The sequence below is a fragment of the Ornithodoros turicata genome, chromosome 4 (genome assembly GCF_037126465.1).
Source record: "Ornithodoros turicata isolate Travis chromosome 4, ASM3712646v1, whole genome shotgun sequence".
NCBI classification, from domain to species: domain Eukaryota; kingdom Metazoa; phylum Arthropoda; class Arachnida; order Ixodida; family Argasidae; genus Ornithodoros; species Ornithodoros turicata.
In genome coordinates, this window is record NC_088204.1 from 82,022,342 (window position 1) to 82,038,026 (window position 15,685).

The 15,685-nt window shown below is 48.0% G+C and overlaps 2 protein-coding genes across 3 annotated transcripts in view; one reads left to right on the plus strand and one right to left on the minus strand.

Moving 5' to 3' along the window:
• The window catches only part of LOC135392133 (pre-mRNA splicing regulator USH1G-like), a 58,591-nt gene that overhangs the window by 14,198 nt on the left and 28,708 nt on the right, over positions 1 to 15,685 (plus strand). The window lies entirely within an intron of this gene.
• On the minus strand, positions 5,253 to 9,644 carry LOC135393554 (solute carrier family 35 member E3-like). 2 transcript variants are annotated; one of them, XM_064623963.1, is made up of 5 exons: positions 9,370 to 9,644; positions 8,288 to 8,573; positions 7,041 to 7,229; positions 6,454 to 6,675; positions 5,253 to 5,576 (listed from the first exon to the last, which is right to left on the minus strand). In XM_064623963.1, exons 1-5 carry the CDS (start codon positions 9,603 to 9,605, stop codon positions 5,349 to 5,351), a joined length of 1,161 nt encoding a protein of 386 aa, XP_064480033.1. In that variant the 5' UTR covers positions 9,606 to 9,644; the 3' UTR covers positions 5,253 to 5,348. The 2 variants fall into 2 exon arrangements, with proteins under 2 accessions (XP_064480033.1, XP_064480032.1); XM_064623962.1 differs by having other exon boundaries at positions 7,041 to 7,235.

Below are 15,685 nucleotides of genomic sequence, written 5' to 3' on the forward strand. Positions count from 1 at the left end.
TCTTTGTGTTATTTATTCTGGATTTCAATCGGAAGTCTGGTCTCTACGAGACGCCATGTAGATACTGTAAATAAACTGCTGTCTTCATCGATCATCGGCTGACTCTTCGTTGACCGCGTCCACCACCGAATCATCATCGGATCACCACCACCGATCCACATCTTTCACTCCTTCTATAACAAAATCTTTCGTTTTCTTCCATTTCTCTCTCCCCCCCTTCTCTCTCTTTTTATTTCGCTTTCTGCGCAGATTATGCAATTCTAACCTGGATACCGCGCGTAAACAGCTGGCTCTCCTATAGAGCACGAACCAAGCTAGCTGGAACCGCCACTTTTGTGCCGCTTAGCGTGCCGTTATCAAATACGGCTTACAGACGTTGACGCCATCGAGACGACGTGCGGCCATTCACGCAGTGTGACGCCAGTGAAAGGCGGCAATTTGTCACGCATTGTCACGCACTGTCACGTCTCGGCTTGCAACATCGTCGACTCGGAAGAAAACGAGGTGCTCGCTTTATGGTTTTCGGAAATGACAGGGTTTTCCGGTGTGCAACTGCAGCTCTAGGTAGACAGCGCTGTTGTTTCAGTATGCAGTATTTAAACAGGTGCGGCAAGTACTCGATTACAGAGGGCGCAATAAGTCTTCATGTGGTATTGCTGAATATCCTTTTGTACCGCGTGTATTAAAGCGGATTCAAACCTCGCCGTGGACGTAGCAACTTCGGGTCGTGGTACAGGTTGCCTAGACACGTGATCCTCAGTGTGGGCAAAATTAATCCACAGACAGATAACTGCGGCGTCGCTCACGATCATAGTTGCCGGCTCACGAATTATCAATAAAGTCAGATTATTAATGGGGCCTGTTCATGATAATTTTCTGTTAATTCTCCAGCGAGATACACAGAGGGCGCAATTAACCGCCCAGCAGTCGTGCAGTACAGCAACACTGTTTATGAGACTATCAGAGTATCTCTTCAGTACGCCTGGGAAAAATTGTAGGCGGCATTACGGAACTAATAAATGACGCGGAATTTCGAGGCGTACGCGCGCAAAGACGCTCACGCGGCATGAATCCCTCATGTCTGCCATTCGCAAGCAAGGCAAGGTGAGGTGAGGACAACATGGCGCCATCTAGGGTGTCTTCAAATATGGCTGCCGGTCTATCCCTCTATTGGTACTCTCACGTGACTAGATTTTTCGCTCTCTCTTTTCTTTTTACTAACTCAAAGCTGAACGTCGCGTGACAACTATGACCGTGAACGACACCGTGGCGCGTGCTGAGGCTTCCCTGATTCCTCTAAAATCCCATCGCGTGTCTAAGCAGCCTCCACCTCACTTGATGAGAAGAAAAGTAGACAAACTAGCTGGTGTACTGACAAGGCTGTGTACCGACGAAGTACTGGTGGTGTACTGACGAAAGCCAGTAGTATATGTAAAATAAAAATTAAAAATAAAATAAAAGGAGAACATTTTCCCGAGTTTGGGGAGCACTGAAAGGGACGACACGTTCAAATAAAATTCAGATCCTGGGTTTTACGTGTTTTACCTTTTTCTTTTTAAACTTGTTACTGAGTTTTATTTGTACGTGTGGTCCCTTTCAGTGCTCCCCAAAACTCAGGGAAACATTCTCCTTGCCTATAGTTAGGGTTTGTGGTTTTCGGCATTTATTTTCAACCCAATTCGGGGGGTGTTTACCGGCATTTATTTGGGTGACTATAAATCGGATTTTTTCGGCATCTATATTCCGCCCATAAATAGAGAAATAAATAAATAGATGCCAGTATTCGGGCATTAATTTATTTCGCATGAAGGAAAGCCTATTTTGCGCGCGAAGTAACAACGAACCGAAAAGAAGTGAATCGATTCATACGAAGGGAGATTCCAAGGGGATTTCCCTTTGCGGTTCCAGGAATGGCAGCTGTCAGGATACGAGAAATTCGGATTTTTTCGCAATATTCCGAATCTGAAAAAAAATCATTCGGGGGGTGTTTTCCGGAATTTTTCGGAAAATGCCGAAAACCACGAACCCTACCTATAGTTGCCGGGATGCTCGTGTTCTCGACCGGGTACAAACCCGCTTCGTTCAAACCTTGCGTCAACAAGGGGAGGAAAAAAAAAAAACGTGACTTTCGTGATTAGTTTCCACGACAAAAAATAAAAAAATAAAAAGCACACAGAAAAGAGAAAAAATCCGCCCGGACAACCATGTCAAGAAACCTAGCGCGCAAGAATGCACGTCACGTACTCGTCGGCCAAAAAAGAGAGAGATAAAAAAAAAGACTGCCTGTCGTTAAAGTGTATTTTTATAAGATTAGTGGTTTCTTTGACAACGTCTATCGTCCACGAAATCCCCTGTCTATAGATTGCGGTTCGTTCATTTCGTCCATCTTTTATTTTCGCTCATTGCGGCCATGTTGTGACACGAGACCCGGAACTGTCGATCATTCAGTGCTGTTTCTTTTTCTTAGGCACACTCTGAGCATGAACTTTAGCAACGAGGAGACAACTTGTCCCAAGGAAAACGCGCCAAGAGCGTAATTTGTCAATCACGCAAAATATAACCTCCCCCTTCTGTTTAGGTGGTTCGCTTCAGTTGGAAACTGGAGATACTCGTGTCGTTCACTTAAATTTTCTTTCTTTCTATTGTTGGAAATGTGTAGAGGTGAGTGCGGGTAAGAAAACTTGAACTCTCGCTGTACCCGCGCGTGTGTGACCCGCACCCGCAAGAATTTCATCTGGGCGACCCGCACCCGCAGTGCTGTCTGTATACCCGCATTGGGACCCGCAGGGAGAAGTGTTCCTCGTCCACTTTACCGCTGTTTCTTATTTTAAAACAACGGAAATTCTGAGTGTTGGCTACGTGTCTCGGACGGCTTCGATCGTATGCCAATAAACCTGCAATTCAACAGAGAGCCATATATGTCTGCATTAATAATCGAACTCGCCCGCCAGCACTTGCCTGCTGCAGTCTGGCACATTGATATTAATACGGCCAACGACATAGGGCACTGCTGAGCTCGCGTGTGACAGAGAGGGATAACTTAGTTGGCCATGGAGTGCGGGTAATGCGGGTATAAACGCATTACCCGCGGTCGCATTGCGGATTTTACCCTCTACCCGCAGCGATCGCGAATTCCCACCCGCAAATCGTGACGATGTGCGGGTAACTGCGGGTACCCTCGCGTATATCCGCACCCGCGCTCAGCTCTAGAAATGTGTCACAACGTAAATAATTAAAAGCCGTACGCCGTGGCCCTGACCGTGGATTGGTTTAGTGCGGAGATTGCCCATCGGGGGTCATCTAATTTATTAGTTAGGTTTCTAATTAGGAATCATTATCGCGTATTGTTCTAAGCGGACGACCACGTATCTAAATAAGTTGTATGAGTCACAAAATTTATAGCGCCCTCTGTCTGCTTTGAACCCGTTTTGCGTTTGCGGAGCCACAGATACTTTTTTTTTTTAAGTTCACATTTTAATCAACACCAGCAAGCAAATAACGACCGTGGATGTGCAGGTATAGAACAAGTTGTATCTGATAAACGGAGTTCGGACCCGGTCGGACCCACGAGCGAAGTTATATAGTATACTGTGTGTTTGCGATTTCGCGGTGGGTCGGTAAAATAATTTCGGGATCGATCAACCTAACGGAAGCTGAACCGAAGTCCACCGGTTTAAACGGCCACACGGGACAATGTCATTGACCCGACGTCACATTGCAATCATATATTCACACGCAGAAGACAGATACGAAAACCGTTTCCCTCGAAAGTGAAGAAAAGCTGTCACGTGACCTCCGCCGGGGCAGCTCCTTCCCGTGGAGAATCTAGTCTGACGACTACCATTGACGAAAAAGAAATTGAAAGAACGAGAAAAGCGCTTATGGCAATCCTATTTTACTGTCGAGTGTTTATGCGGGGGTTAATGTCCGAGCTATTATGCAAACGACGCGAAGGAGGATTCCACGTACAGTTGCAGGGCGTCCATTATTGCTCCTCTTGCATTATTTGTCTCTGGAAATATCGATGCTGTTGGTAACCCAAAAGCAGGAAGTGCTGCTATAACTAGTCTGTTGATGACCTGTTAGCGGCGTACATACAGGGTGTTTCTCCTGGCTACGTACTCGCCGGATGATTGTGGGACTTTCGGCAGTTGCCAGTACCGTATTTTCACGCGTATTAGCCGCACCGCAGATAAGCCGCAGAACTCGTTTTTAGATACATTTCGAAAATGTTTTTGCAGATAAGCCGCACTCGCAGATAAGCCGCGGGTAATACGACGCGACTGCTTTGTGCGCTAAACCAGTGATGCACATACAAAATCAACAGAGACGCTCAACGCTCGTCAGCGCTGTACTCCCTGCCAGCTGCCCTGTTCACGTACTTGTCTGCGAAGTCGACGACTTTTAGTTTGAAGCCGCTGTCGTGGCTGTGCCTCAGCGTTGGAGCCATGCCTCACCTCTAACTGCCGTGCCCGTGTCCACGAATGCTGCTGCTCTCGTCAAATGAGAACTGACGCTTTGCTGACCACGTTTTATCCCGATGACAGGTGTATTGAACGCTTCCTGTGGGTCTGCCGACAAAGGAGACCGTGGGGAAGGTCATAAACCCTGTCCACATTCCGGTGTCGGCTTGATGTATAACAAAGGAGGTCAGTTCTAGTGTTCTACTAAGATCGGATTGTGCCCTTGTTGCGTGTTTTTCGTGGATTGACTGAGTCCACCCGAATGTGGAGTGGACCCGCCCCTGTTCGGTATTGTTCGTGCAATGGCAGGGCGGTCCTCTTCCGTCCTGTTCGTTTAACCCGGGGTATGGGGAAAGTACCAGGGAAAAATAGTCACCAGATAAGCCGCACCCACAGATAAGCCGCAGAGCGTCCACGAAAAAAATAAATCGCGCATAAGCCGCGGCTAATACGCGTGAAAATACGGTAATTGCAGAAAGTCCCACAATCCTCCGCCGCCAGTAAGAATTTTTATCACCTTAGGTGTGGACGGATGGAGAGAGGGAACAGCAGGAAGGAGCACGAAATTGTTTTAAATGAGAAATCTGCGAAAACTTTGAAGGCAGTATATAGAGTGACTACTGCGAGTCTTGGGCAGATTTCAGGGGAAAACATCATAGCCAGTGTTAACTAGCGGGTCACTCACCTTGATTGAGTGTGTTCCATTGTGCCAAAATGTTGCGACAGAAGGCGTGTTCACGCAAGACGTCACAGATATCGTGTACAAGGAAGCAAACAGACGAGCGAACGTGACATTTTTATCATTGGATGTATTTATAATCAACCTGCTAGTAACCCACGATCGCAATGAATGCGTACTGTACATAATATTAAAAAAAAACACTCCTATCGGGTGGGGGATGATACTCTGGCTCCCGTCTTGACGGACGTAGAGGACGCAGTGTACAGAGTCCGGCCAGATCGGTACCGATTGGCTGCCTTTGCCTCCTTGTGCTTGAAGTGGGTATAGAGAAAAGCGCCAGACACCGTGAGTACCATCCCTGCCTGCTGCATAGGTCCTAGAGGTTCTCGGAACACAGCGTAGCACGCTATCAGTGTCATCACCAACTTCACCTGCGCACAAACACCGGACAAGTTATGTACTTGGCCGATGACGTGTGTTCGAAACAAGAAAACAAGAAAGAAAACTGGTTTCTTCACGATAGCAACACTGGCTGTTAGCTCTGTGCAGACATGGACAGATGGAAAGAGGACAGCACGAAGGAGGATCGTATGAGTCCCACAAGCAGAGTTAACGGGCGATTATGACAACATACATCTGGGAAGTCTGCCGTAAAACCCAAGGAAAACCTCGGACAGCAGAGCCGGTGGTAGGATGGGAACAGACCCCCTTCCAGGCTTTGGCGTGTCCAAGGGGGCGCTGCATCCACTCGGCCACACACCATATGGGGAGTTGGCAGAGGCAGGTCCTCGTGCATCCTTTTTTCTTTTTCAATTTTCAATAATATTTCGCTACTGATGCAGGGGTATTAGTCCTGCTCCTCAAGGACCTGTAGTATTCAGCAGTTTGCCTCATCTAGTCATCTCCATTTATCCCTGCTTCGGCTGATTGCACTGAGTTGAGCTTGAGTTCAGAGTTAAAAAAAAAGATTAAAATTAAAATAGGTAGCAATATTTTTGTAACAACGAATAGGTTCTATGTGTCGCAGGACTACCAACCTAGGTGATATGCATTCCATGCTAGCACCGTGCAGTGACAGCGGCTGTAAAAATGTGTACAAATGCGGCGACAATTAACCGGAAGAAGTGGGCTAGTGCATGCCCAGAAACGACTTCAGGGGGATTGCGCCGATATCTCTCTGGAAGATATGCCACAGACCCCAGGATATCGAGACAGCGGTGTGATCATACCACCTCCCGGCATCTACCACCAACGTGCAGAAGCACGGCCACGCGTCGCGCTGCTCCAAACTATTTCCGTGTGACGTACCTGACTAAGGACGTTGTAGGTGAGGGGTGAAGTCCGCCTGACGATCCAGAACATGGTGAGTGTGATAAGAAAGCCGGCCAGACCTGTGACGGCAACCAGGGCCCAATCGAGAGGCATCCAGCTGGCAGCAAAGACGCCTCGAGGGGAACGCCACGGGTGTTCAAACACGCATACGAGCAGGGTCATGAAAATGCTCGCCAACCCGGTCTGATGGTACAGGGCCTATGTGGGGAAAAGGCATCTGTGAGAGGTTTTGATTTATGGATTTATGCGCCCGTCATACCAACACCTCCTAAATAGTAGAAGGCCTGCGCCCTGCCCAACTCACGGAGGCCTGCCTGAGCTTTGCGAACTGCTTCGAGCTTTTCTCTTGTTCACTCTTTCATTGACGTCATAGCAACATCCACAGCAGGCTCTCGCGTGTGATGCTGTGTCACGTGAGGCGCAGGCCTGTCGCTATCTAGGAGGTGTTGGTCATAGTCGATAAGTTCTTGTGTTCGGCATGACCTTCTGATGGAAGAAAAGGCTACAGAGGGTACGCAGCCACCAATACTTCCAGCAGAAGGATGTCCTTGTGGTATACGCACCTGCAGGGCATTGAGCTTGAGCTGAGCCTGAAGCTGTGCTGCCTGGACTTGATAAAATGCCGTGGACACGGCGCCTGCCAACCCGAACACTGTTCCTGGCATGTTGAAGTGTACGTCACCGTATGAGTGCAGGAACACACCGAGTACCAGGGGCAATACTGCCAGCTTGATTCCCAGGGACGGACCGCACTGGGCCTATACGCAACCATCCCGGTTAATTTGAGAGATAAATCGTATTTCTTCGGGTCAAATGTTAAGTGCAGAATAATGGAAGGACGGCGAGCGGCAAGTTATGGCGACCTGAGGAACGCGAGGGGTTAATGTATTCAGATGCAGCTTCTAGATTGGCACGAAAGGATGCTTCGACACGCTTTTAGACAAGTTTCAGATTGTAGAAGGGGAATGGGGGAGGATTAGTTTGGTGAATGGTTCGTTAGCATATTATATCGACGTATACGTTTGTAAGATGGGAAAGTGTAGATAAGCCTCTCAATATGCTGTACCAGATGAACTTGGAAGGAATCTCCAATCGCCTCCCGGAACTTGCGTGCAGACTGGGAGTTTGTTGTGTATAGGGTGGCTATTTGTTTTATGTTTTAAAGTTCCTGAATATAGCCATCGATGTCCTAGCTTATCGTGCTGAGTTACAAGAGACGCTGTGACGAATTACCATTCTGTCTAATCTGTGCACTTGTCTCGAAACATGAAGAGCTGTGTGATTAGAACACGTTACATTCTGAAGAGTTGTTGCAGTTCGTAATGGTTTTGTGTTGCTGTGATGAGATTGGTGTCTGAAGGTGTTCACGTGGCATCTTATTACTATTATTATGGACTATAGGGAAAACGCGACGATGATCATGATGGTGGTGGGTTAAGGGGGTATTAAGTGCATGGGATAGGTGGGTTTATATAGCTACTATGTCCATTAATGTGAAAAACTATACGGCAAGTCAGTGGATTGCGTTAAATAGCTGAAAGCACGATGACAAGCGAAGATTTGCTAAGTTAAGAACTAATGAAAATAAACTCATAAATCTTGTCCGCGGTCTGTATCCATCAGAAAGTTTTATACACTTAAGACTCCCAAGATCTATCAACCAGCAATAAGGAAACAATAAAAAAAGTTTCTATAAAATACACTAGAATGTTTTCAGCGGAAGAAAACAGTTACGTACGCGAAAGAGGCGCGCATTCATTGACATACCGCTGTGGATGCACATCCTAAAATGCAAAGGGTGTGCTCGTACCGTAGCAGGGGCTGGAGCGGGTGCCGTGTTCTGAATTATCATGACAGTGGGCAGGGAGACAAGCCGCAGTAGGAGACTGGTGCCCACTGTGTTATATTCCAGGGACAGGTTGGGCAAAGCAGTGAAGGCGCAGCACAGCATACTCAGAGGAAGGACGCGGCTCAAGGGGACGGTCTCCAGGCGAAGAAGACCCACCGTACGGGCACCGTGAAGTCCGACCAGCGTCACCAGCAAGTGCAACAACGTCAGGGTCATGTTCGGAAAGCGCAGACCCACGTACGCCCATCTTGGGAAAAGGAGAGTCGTTACCGTGGGGTTAATTGTGGAACAATCTTCGCACTTTTTCTAAAAAATCACGCTAACAATGTGATTTCCTGAGAATGAGTAACAATGTCTGACACAGAGTTTACAAGTTACCACGACTTGGCACTATACACCTATACAGAGGGCCGCTATCACTCTCGCTGAATCTCCACGAAGATAATATATTCTGGGGTTAATCGAACGCCGCTTCATGAGAAGGTGCGAGACATCCAGGGTTTCTCGGGTGAATTCCGTGCTTGGTACGGCGTCCTTGACGTCAATCTTCTTGAATTCTGTTTAACCCCGTGAGATATACTGTAACTATGAATGGCGTGAAGACATGGACAGCATGAAAGAGTGCAAGACGCAGGGACTTAGACTTGGGCAGACTGCAGGGGAAACGGTGACGGACATCCGTTCAGAAAAACCTTCCAGAAAACAGAGGTCTCGTACAGCCAGTTCTATAGGGTTCGAATCCACCAGATCACCGTCCTTGGCATGACGCTGGTCAAAGTGAACGGCGCAGTCTGGGCGACAAATCCTTTGACATTTTGATCGCAATGTTCCAGATAATGCATTTAACCCGAGACTCAACGGGATACGTTCGTCCACCACCAACTGGCTCGCCTCTTTATTCTGCGTTCTATATTCTAGATTGTTGCTCAAACTGTTTCGGAGAAAACGTACGCTAGTCAACTACCACCACCTAGTTCTCCTTTCATTAGAAGAGATTGCTCTTTTTCGCTTCGATAGTAAGTGATGTATATGATTTGTGTTACCGGTTGAGCAAGACGAGCAGCACAGCCAGTAAGACGTTGGCAGCGATGACCAGGACTGTGGAGACATGCGAGGGCGAGCTGTTTTTGTAGCTCTGGCCAGCAGTGGTACACGCTATGGGCGTATGCATCTCGGCTCCAACTGTAGCTGGTTCGGGGGGAGAACCGGATGCCTCTTGTTGTTGTTCTTGTCGTTGTTGCTGTTGAGAATGCACGTCTGCGCAACTGGTAGCGTACATAGAAGCCGGTTCGGAACAGATACGGAACAGAACAGCACTGCTGCTGCTTCTTCTTCTTCTACCAATGAGATGATGGCCGTGAGCCACTAAGGGAGATTGGCCAGGACAAAAGGCACTACTTTCCTCTATTCTCCTTGGGGTCTGGGGTTTTTCCTGGGTTTTCCTCAGACGCTTTCAGACATATGTCGGTACAGTTCCCCTAGAAGTCGGCCCAGGACGCACATTTCCCCAGGGCGTCAGTCGTGACGTTGCCCACATACGTGAGGCCGACAACGGCAAGCCCTTTCAACATCACCACCACCTATTCTTCTTCCTTTTGTGGGTACTGTTGCTATACTAGTTCCTAAGTTGATCGCTTTTCCACGCCGAGACTGGGAGGTGACACTGGTTCGAATCCTGTCACCGGCTCTGCTGTCTGATGTTTTTCCCTGGGTTTTCCGAAGACTTTCCAGACGAATGTCGGCACAGTTCTCCCTGAAGTCGGCCCAGGACGCATACTAATCCCCCTGTCCCCCACTCCTTCCTGCTGTCCTCTCTCCATGTGTCCACGACTGTACGCCGTTCATAGCCACAGTTGCTTCGCGGCGCTAACACGAAATTTAAAAAAAAAGCATCGTTTCTACCAGTGTTCTTCGCCACAAAATGGAATTTGCCAGTACGGTTTATTGGCATTACTCGCCATAAATCTACTCCCAATTATTATGAGTATTTACTTTTTTCGGGGTTTCAAGGACGATGGCACGGGGGCCGTTCCGTAGAAAACTCGCGGAGGAGGCCACCAAGCAGCTGGCGTCCTCGGCTGGGTTCGAACCCGCAACCATATAGCCAGCAGCGTGACTGAGTGGGTTGGTTCGTTGGTGGCGTAGCTTCGTGTCTTTTTGTGACAATTAAAATCACTACACACGTCTGCGACAAAAAGCCATACGCCTCGCGTTTTTAACCAATCAATGGGCAGAACGATGTCATTCGGGATGGTGGTTGGCTGCGATCAAGTTCCGTTTTAAGAGTGTGGCCATATATAAAGCCACATTAATAGCTCCTGTGCTATCACCCATAGATGCAACTACATCGCGCTCCGGAAACATTCCCGCCTAGTCGACACAAGGTCATTCGGTTGTGCGAGCGAGCGTCGATAATCAGCCGAATAAATTTGTGTGCTCGGGCACGATGAGAAGAAGCGTGAAAGTTCCAAACGCTCAACGGACATCGTAAGATCGGCAATGGCTGAAACATGGAAGTGCGGAGATAGCTTTCAGTGAAATACGACATCGTTATACACGGAAGACCCTGCCTGCATCTGATAACTCTTTATCAAGCAGGTTCTAAAGTATAGCCTTAACTCTACCCCCCCTTCGCTAGCCTTGACTGCTTGATCCAGCATAAATGACACAATAAATCACAGTCGTAGCTTTTAAAGAATGCATAACTCGAGTAATGAAAAAAAGAAGAAGATGGACGATGGCAAGTGACACATAAAGCGAGGCGTCGGAAAGAATGCGTATGTATTAAAGTAAAGCCGTCATGCCTGAGATGCTTTCACGGGCAGATGAGGAGAAAATAACGGCACGCCAAGTTTCGTATCGTCCCTTCGGAACGGTTGCTGCGTCAAACGGCGGGTACGATGTTCAGCACTGCTGTTTTTTTACAGTTTACACCGATACGTTAGGAAATGTACTTGATTAGTCTACCGCGTTGTGCTCTATGGTGTCTAGTGCATAGCTCTGGGAGGTACCCGGGTCCGAATCCCGGTGCCGGCTGTGCTGGCTGGGGTTTTTCCTGGGTTCTCCTCAGACGCTTTCAGACATATGTCGGCACAGTTCCCCTGGAAGTCGGCCCAGGACGCACATTTCCCCAGGGCGTCAGTCGTGACGTTGCCCACATACGTGAGGCCGACAACGGCAAGCCCTTTCAACATCACCACCACCACCACCTAGTGCATAGCTCGGCAAAACTCACTCATGAGCATGAGTGAGCCAACTGTGCTGAGCTTAGCAAAAAGTGAGTGCGTATATAACTGAGCAAACGGAGCTGAGGTAAGCGGGAACGAAAGGCTTCGGATTATAGCGGGCGTATGCAATTCAGCCGGACAGGCACCGCTAAGTGGATCCCTTTCCCACTGTCATCCTTAAGATCGTATATAATCGCCCGTTAAATCCATAGATGAAGTTACAATGGCGGCACAAGACCATATGGGCGAACGGGAGCCTTATGGCGAAAATGCCTACAGCCGCTATACAATTCTTGGTGGATGTATTTGTCCTTTCTGTGTGTTCCAGCCTCAGAACATAAATTGTCATCATTGGGCACATTAAACTCATTCATTCATTGTGCTCAATGAGCTGAGCATGAGGGAGCAAACATAGCCATGAGCAGCAGGTGATTGAGTGAGCAGACGGCGAGCTCAGTGGGAGGTGAATGAGCAGGAATCACAAGTGCGAAGTGCCGACCTCTGTCTGTATAGGTTGTATATACGTCTTCAGGAGACATTTTTGAGAACACGCTGGTAATATTTCATACATTATCTTTTTCTGACTAATATCGTCTAAGCATACGGATAATACACATCGAAGACACATACTGGTTCTGAGTGAAACAAATACGCACGCATAAATTATGTCCCATTAAAACTGTAAAAAATAAAGAAAACAATTTATGTAGCAGTACATTAGCACGCTCTCTATTTTATGTACAGTAGCATATTCTCGCCCCCCCCCCCCCCCCTCAGCGTGGCCTTCACTAAATTACCACCAAAATTATTTATCACAAAGCTGACAGGGATGACCCTGTTAGTGACAGAACGCGATAACTATACATGATGGCGTGCATCGTCGCACAGGCGTTATCGAGCCTGCATACCTGTCAAGGAGAAGAGCGAGACACTAACACCTGGTTATTACTTATTTCCTCTACTCGCTTGTCCCCATGACGTCACTCGCATTTAAACGAGGGCTACTCTCTACTGCCTCGTGACGGTGTCTCCTAACGCCAGCTAACGCATCCAGTTGTCTTCCTCGATCCGCTTCCATATTACGAACTCGTGGAACAGAGGCCTTCGCGCGTGGATACAGTTTAACCATGCTGGCCAAAGACGACACTGCTCGGAGCCTGGTAGCACATGCCTCGGGCGATAAGGGTCTAGCATGTTGTTCGCCGTACGACATCGCAGGCGTAGTAATTCTACGAGCGCGCCCTCGACCAACGCGTCGCCCTTCTTGAAGCGCGGGCACATAGCCTCTCTCGCGGAGATCAGCTAATGTGGCGGCGTGCGGTTTGCGTAGAGGGCGAACGTGTTCTTTGGACAGGCCCTTCGTTATTCCGTCTTGGGATACATCCTTGCCTTTTATCTTTGAAGGCACTCGTTCTGCATGATCGCGCTGATGAGGTCCGTCCCTGTCCACTGTCTGTGAGGTCTGTCCACTATCCCGGCAGTGCCGAACTGCGCTGTCTTTCACCATAGACAGTCCTTGAAGATCAATGGACAGCTTTGCGGACAGGGACTCGTCGTTAGATGCAGCTGCGGACAATTTTCGTTCGCTGGAACGAGGCAGTGGGCCTTCCGGGTGGTCATCTTCACCTTGTGTCCTGGTGTGGCGTTCCGAAGATTCTCGAATTGCCAGAGTCAAGCTCAAAGTCGTGCTTACACGTGGCCGCCTCAGTGGCTTGTGGGACATCGTTGTGCCGCTGTCCCTGTGCTAGTCAATGCAGAACTCCGCTAAGTGCAGCCGTGCAGGACACCCGGAGTGACCATCAACAGAACAGCGATGGGTGTCTTCTTTTCTTCTTCTTCTTCGTCCGTCTGTGACCGCGCGGAACTGGGCAGCTGCTTACTTCTTCTACTTTGTGCGACACCGATTCTAGGTATAAAGGACTGCTAGTTGCATGCGATATCAGATTATAAGGCTATGCCCGAGGTATGAGATGCGTCTCCGACTTCTGAAACTCCCAGAGAGCATAACAATACGGTGTGCGCTTCTGTGGCATTCATGTAAAGGCCGCTATAGCCATAATGACTTCGCGGTGCTGAGGCGAAAATACAAACAGTTAGGCCAGTTCCCACATATAGCGCTTTGCTACATGGCACTAGAAAATTGCGCTATATTTTCCTCCTCGCATTGCTACGAACCGCTATAAAACCGCTCTTGTCGAAGTAGAGCCCCGGTCAACTTTTCTAGCGCTATATTGAGCGGTGAGTCTGCGTTAACCAATCGTGAGCGTCTTTCAGCCGTGACGTCGCGGAAGCTGGGATTTGTTTTGCTTCCGATCACTCGAAGAGACGGGAATGCGACGACGACGACGACGTGAAAATGGCCACGAGTTCCATCTGCCAATGCATGGGTGTTTGGTTACTATAGTCTGGTATCGCGATCACAGCATCGAAAGCGTCATCCCCCTTGATGATGCAGATACCCCGTACCGACAGTAAGCAGTCACGGTAGCACCGGTGCATCACGTCGCAAAGAGATATCCCGTGAGCTCAGCAGGATAGCGCTATGTGCTCGGTTGTATGTGAGAACGGCAAACGGAAAAACAGCGCTAGGTTTCGAGCGCTATTTTCTAGCCCTATATAGCGAAGCGCTATATGTGGGAACTCGCCTTTAGATCAAAGTCCAGGGTGCGCTTTACCGCGTATTCCCTCCCATGCAAGCGCAATAGCGACTGCATTCCACAGAGCGGCTGGAGCAAAACACAAGGCTGAACACGAAACACACGAGCCAGTTAGACCTGTGTGTGGACTCTGTCCGTAATGATTGGCCATTTTTTTCCAGCGACACAGAAAAGAAACCGGCACCGTTGCACGTCCAGAAAACAATGAAAGCTTATAATTCCTCGCTACCAACAATAGAATTTAAAGACGACGTTTTCACTTTTGTTTCGTACCCGTTGCTTGACCACTACTCGTGTCCATTGTCGTCGCCTAGAATAGACATGCGAGAGACGTGGTAAGGACGCCACCTCTAACACGTATTTCTCCCCGAAAGAGGGCGTCGTCCTCGGTTATTTTCGGCACTTTTTGCGTGCAACAGTTTATATCCATGTATCGTCACTTGAAAAGTTGACAGACATTGTCGCTTCCTGAGAACTGTGTGAGTGGTTACACTGGACATGCCGTATGCGTACATCTAAATGCGTACATCTAAATCTTTTCACACCTTTAAAGGTGTAATAGGGAGCATGGCGCACGCCTTTTTAGGTGTAATTTTGCTAACATCATAATGGAACACGGTTTCACACGCACAAATTTTCTTTACTCGAGTGTTGTCTGTTCTCCAAAAATTCAGTCTTGCAACATCTCAGCATTGTTGAACAGTATTGTAGACACTTGCGCGTGCTCGATTATCGATAGCGATGCATATATGCATTAGCTCGTACCTACGACATCCAAGACATAATGAAAGCAAGATTTGCACTGACACTTGATCTTTAGTAATGCTTTCCGAATTTTGTAAAATATCATCCTGGAGATGCAATGTTACGCAACCAGATTGAATGTGCATAGCGCACACCTTTAAAGGTGTGAAAAAGTTTACAGTGTAGTAGCTGCTTTAGCGCATCCAGTGATTCGTTGAAAGGGTTCTTCCCGGGTGTTGTCGAATGAATGTAAATACCAGTGATGGCCACTAACTACTTCTACAGTAGTTTAACTATAACCACTAACTACTTCGCGATGGAGTAGTGTAACTAGTAGTTCAACTACTTTTCAGGGGAGGTAGTTAAAACTACTTCTTTAACTACTGCAATGTATTTTAAGTACATTTATAACTAAACGTTGTCCATCAACACCAATCCCATTCTATAGTGTTCTTAGACACCTAAGTATGAATCGCAAGCAGCGATAAAAGTGAAGATTAAGTACACATGCACGGCATGATTGCTCTGCACCTCCGTTCCCATCAAACGAGTAGCTCGAGGCAAAAGTCGGAAGCACAACCGTGCCGTAAAGATTGCGGCAAAATCGGAACTAGTCGGCGCCTGCAGTAACCTAACTACTGTAGTTAGCTACTCGAAATAGTAGTTTAACTAGTAGTTGCCACTACATTTCTGCAAGTAGTTGAGAACTACTTTTTAACTACAATCGGGTA

Excerpts from the sequence above, each read along its gene's own strand:
- LOC135393554 (XM_064623962.1), bottom strand. The coding sequence starts at position 9,605 with ATGTACGCTACCAGTTGCGCAGACGTGCATTCTCAACAGCAACAACGA. Across the intron at positions 8,574-9,369 it reads CTGCTCGTCTTGCTCAACCG|ATGGGCGTACGTGGGTCTGC; the intron begins GTAACACAAATC and ends CCTTTTCCCAAG. Across the intron at positions 5,577-6,453 it reads CCTACAACGTCCTTAGTCAG|GTGAAGTTGGTGATGACACT; the intron begins GTACGTCACACG and ends GTTTGTGCGCAG.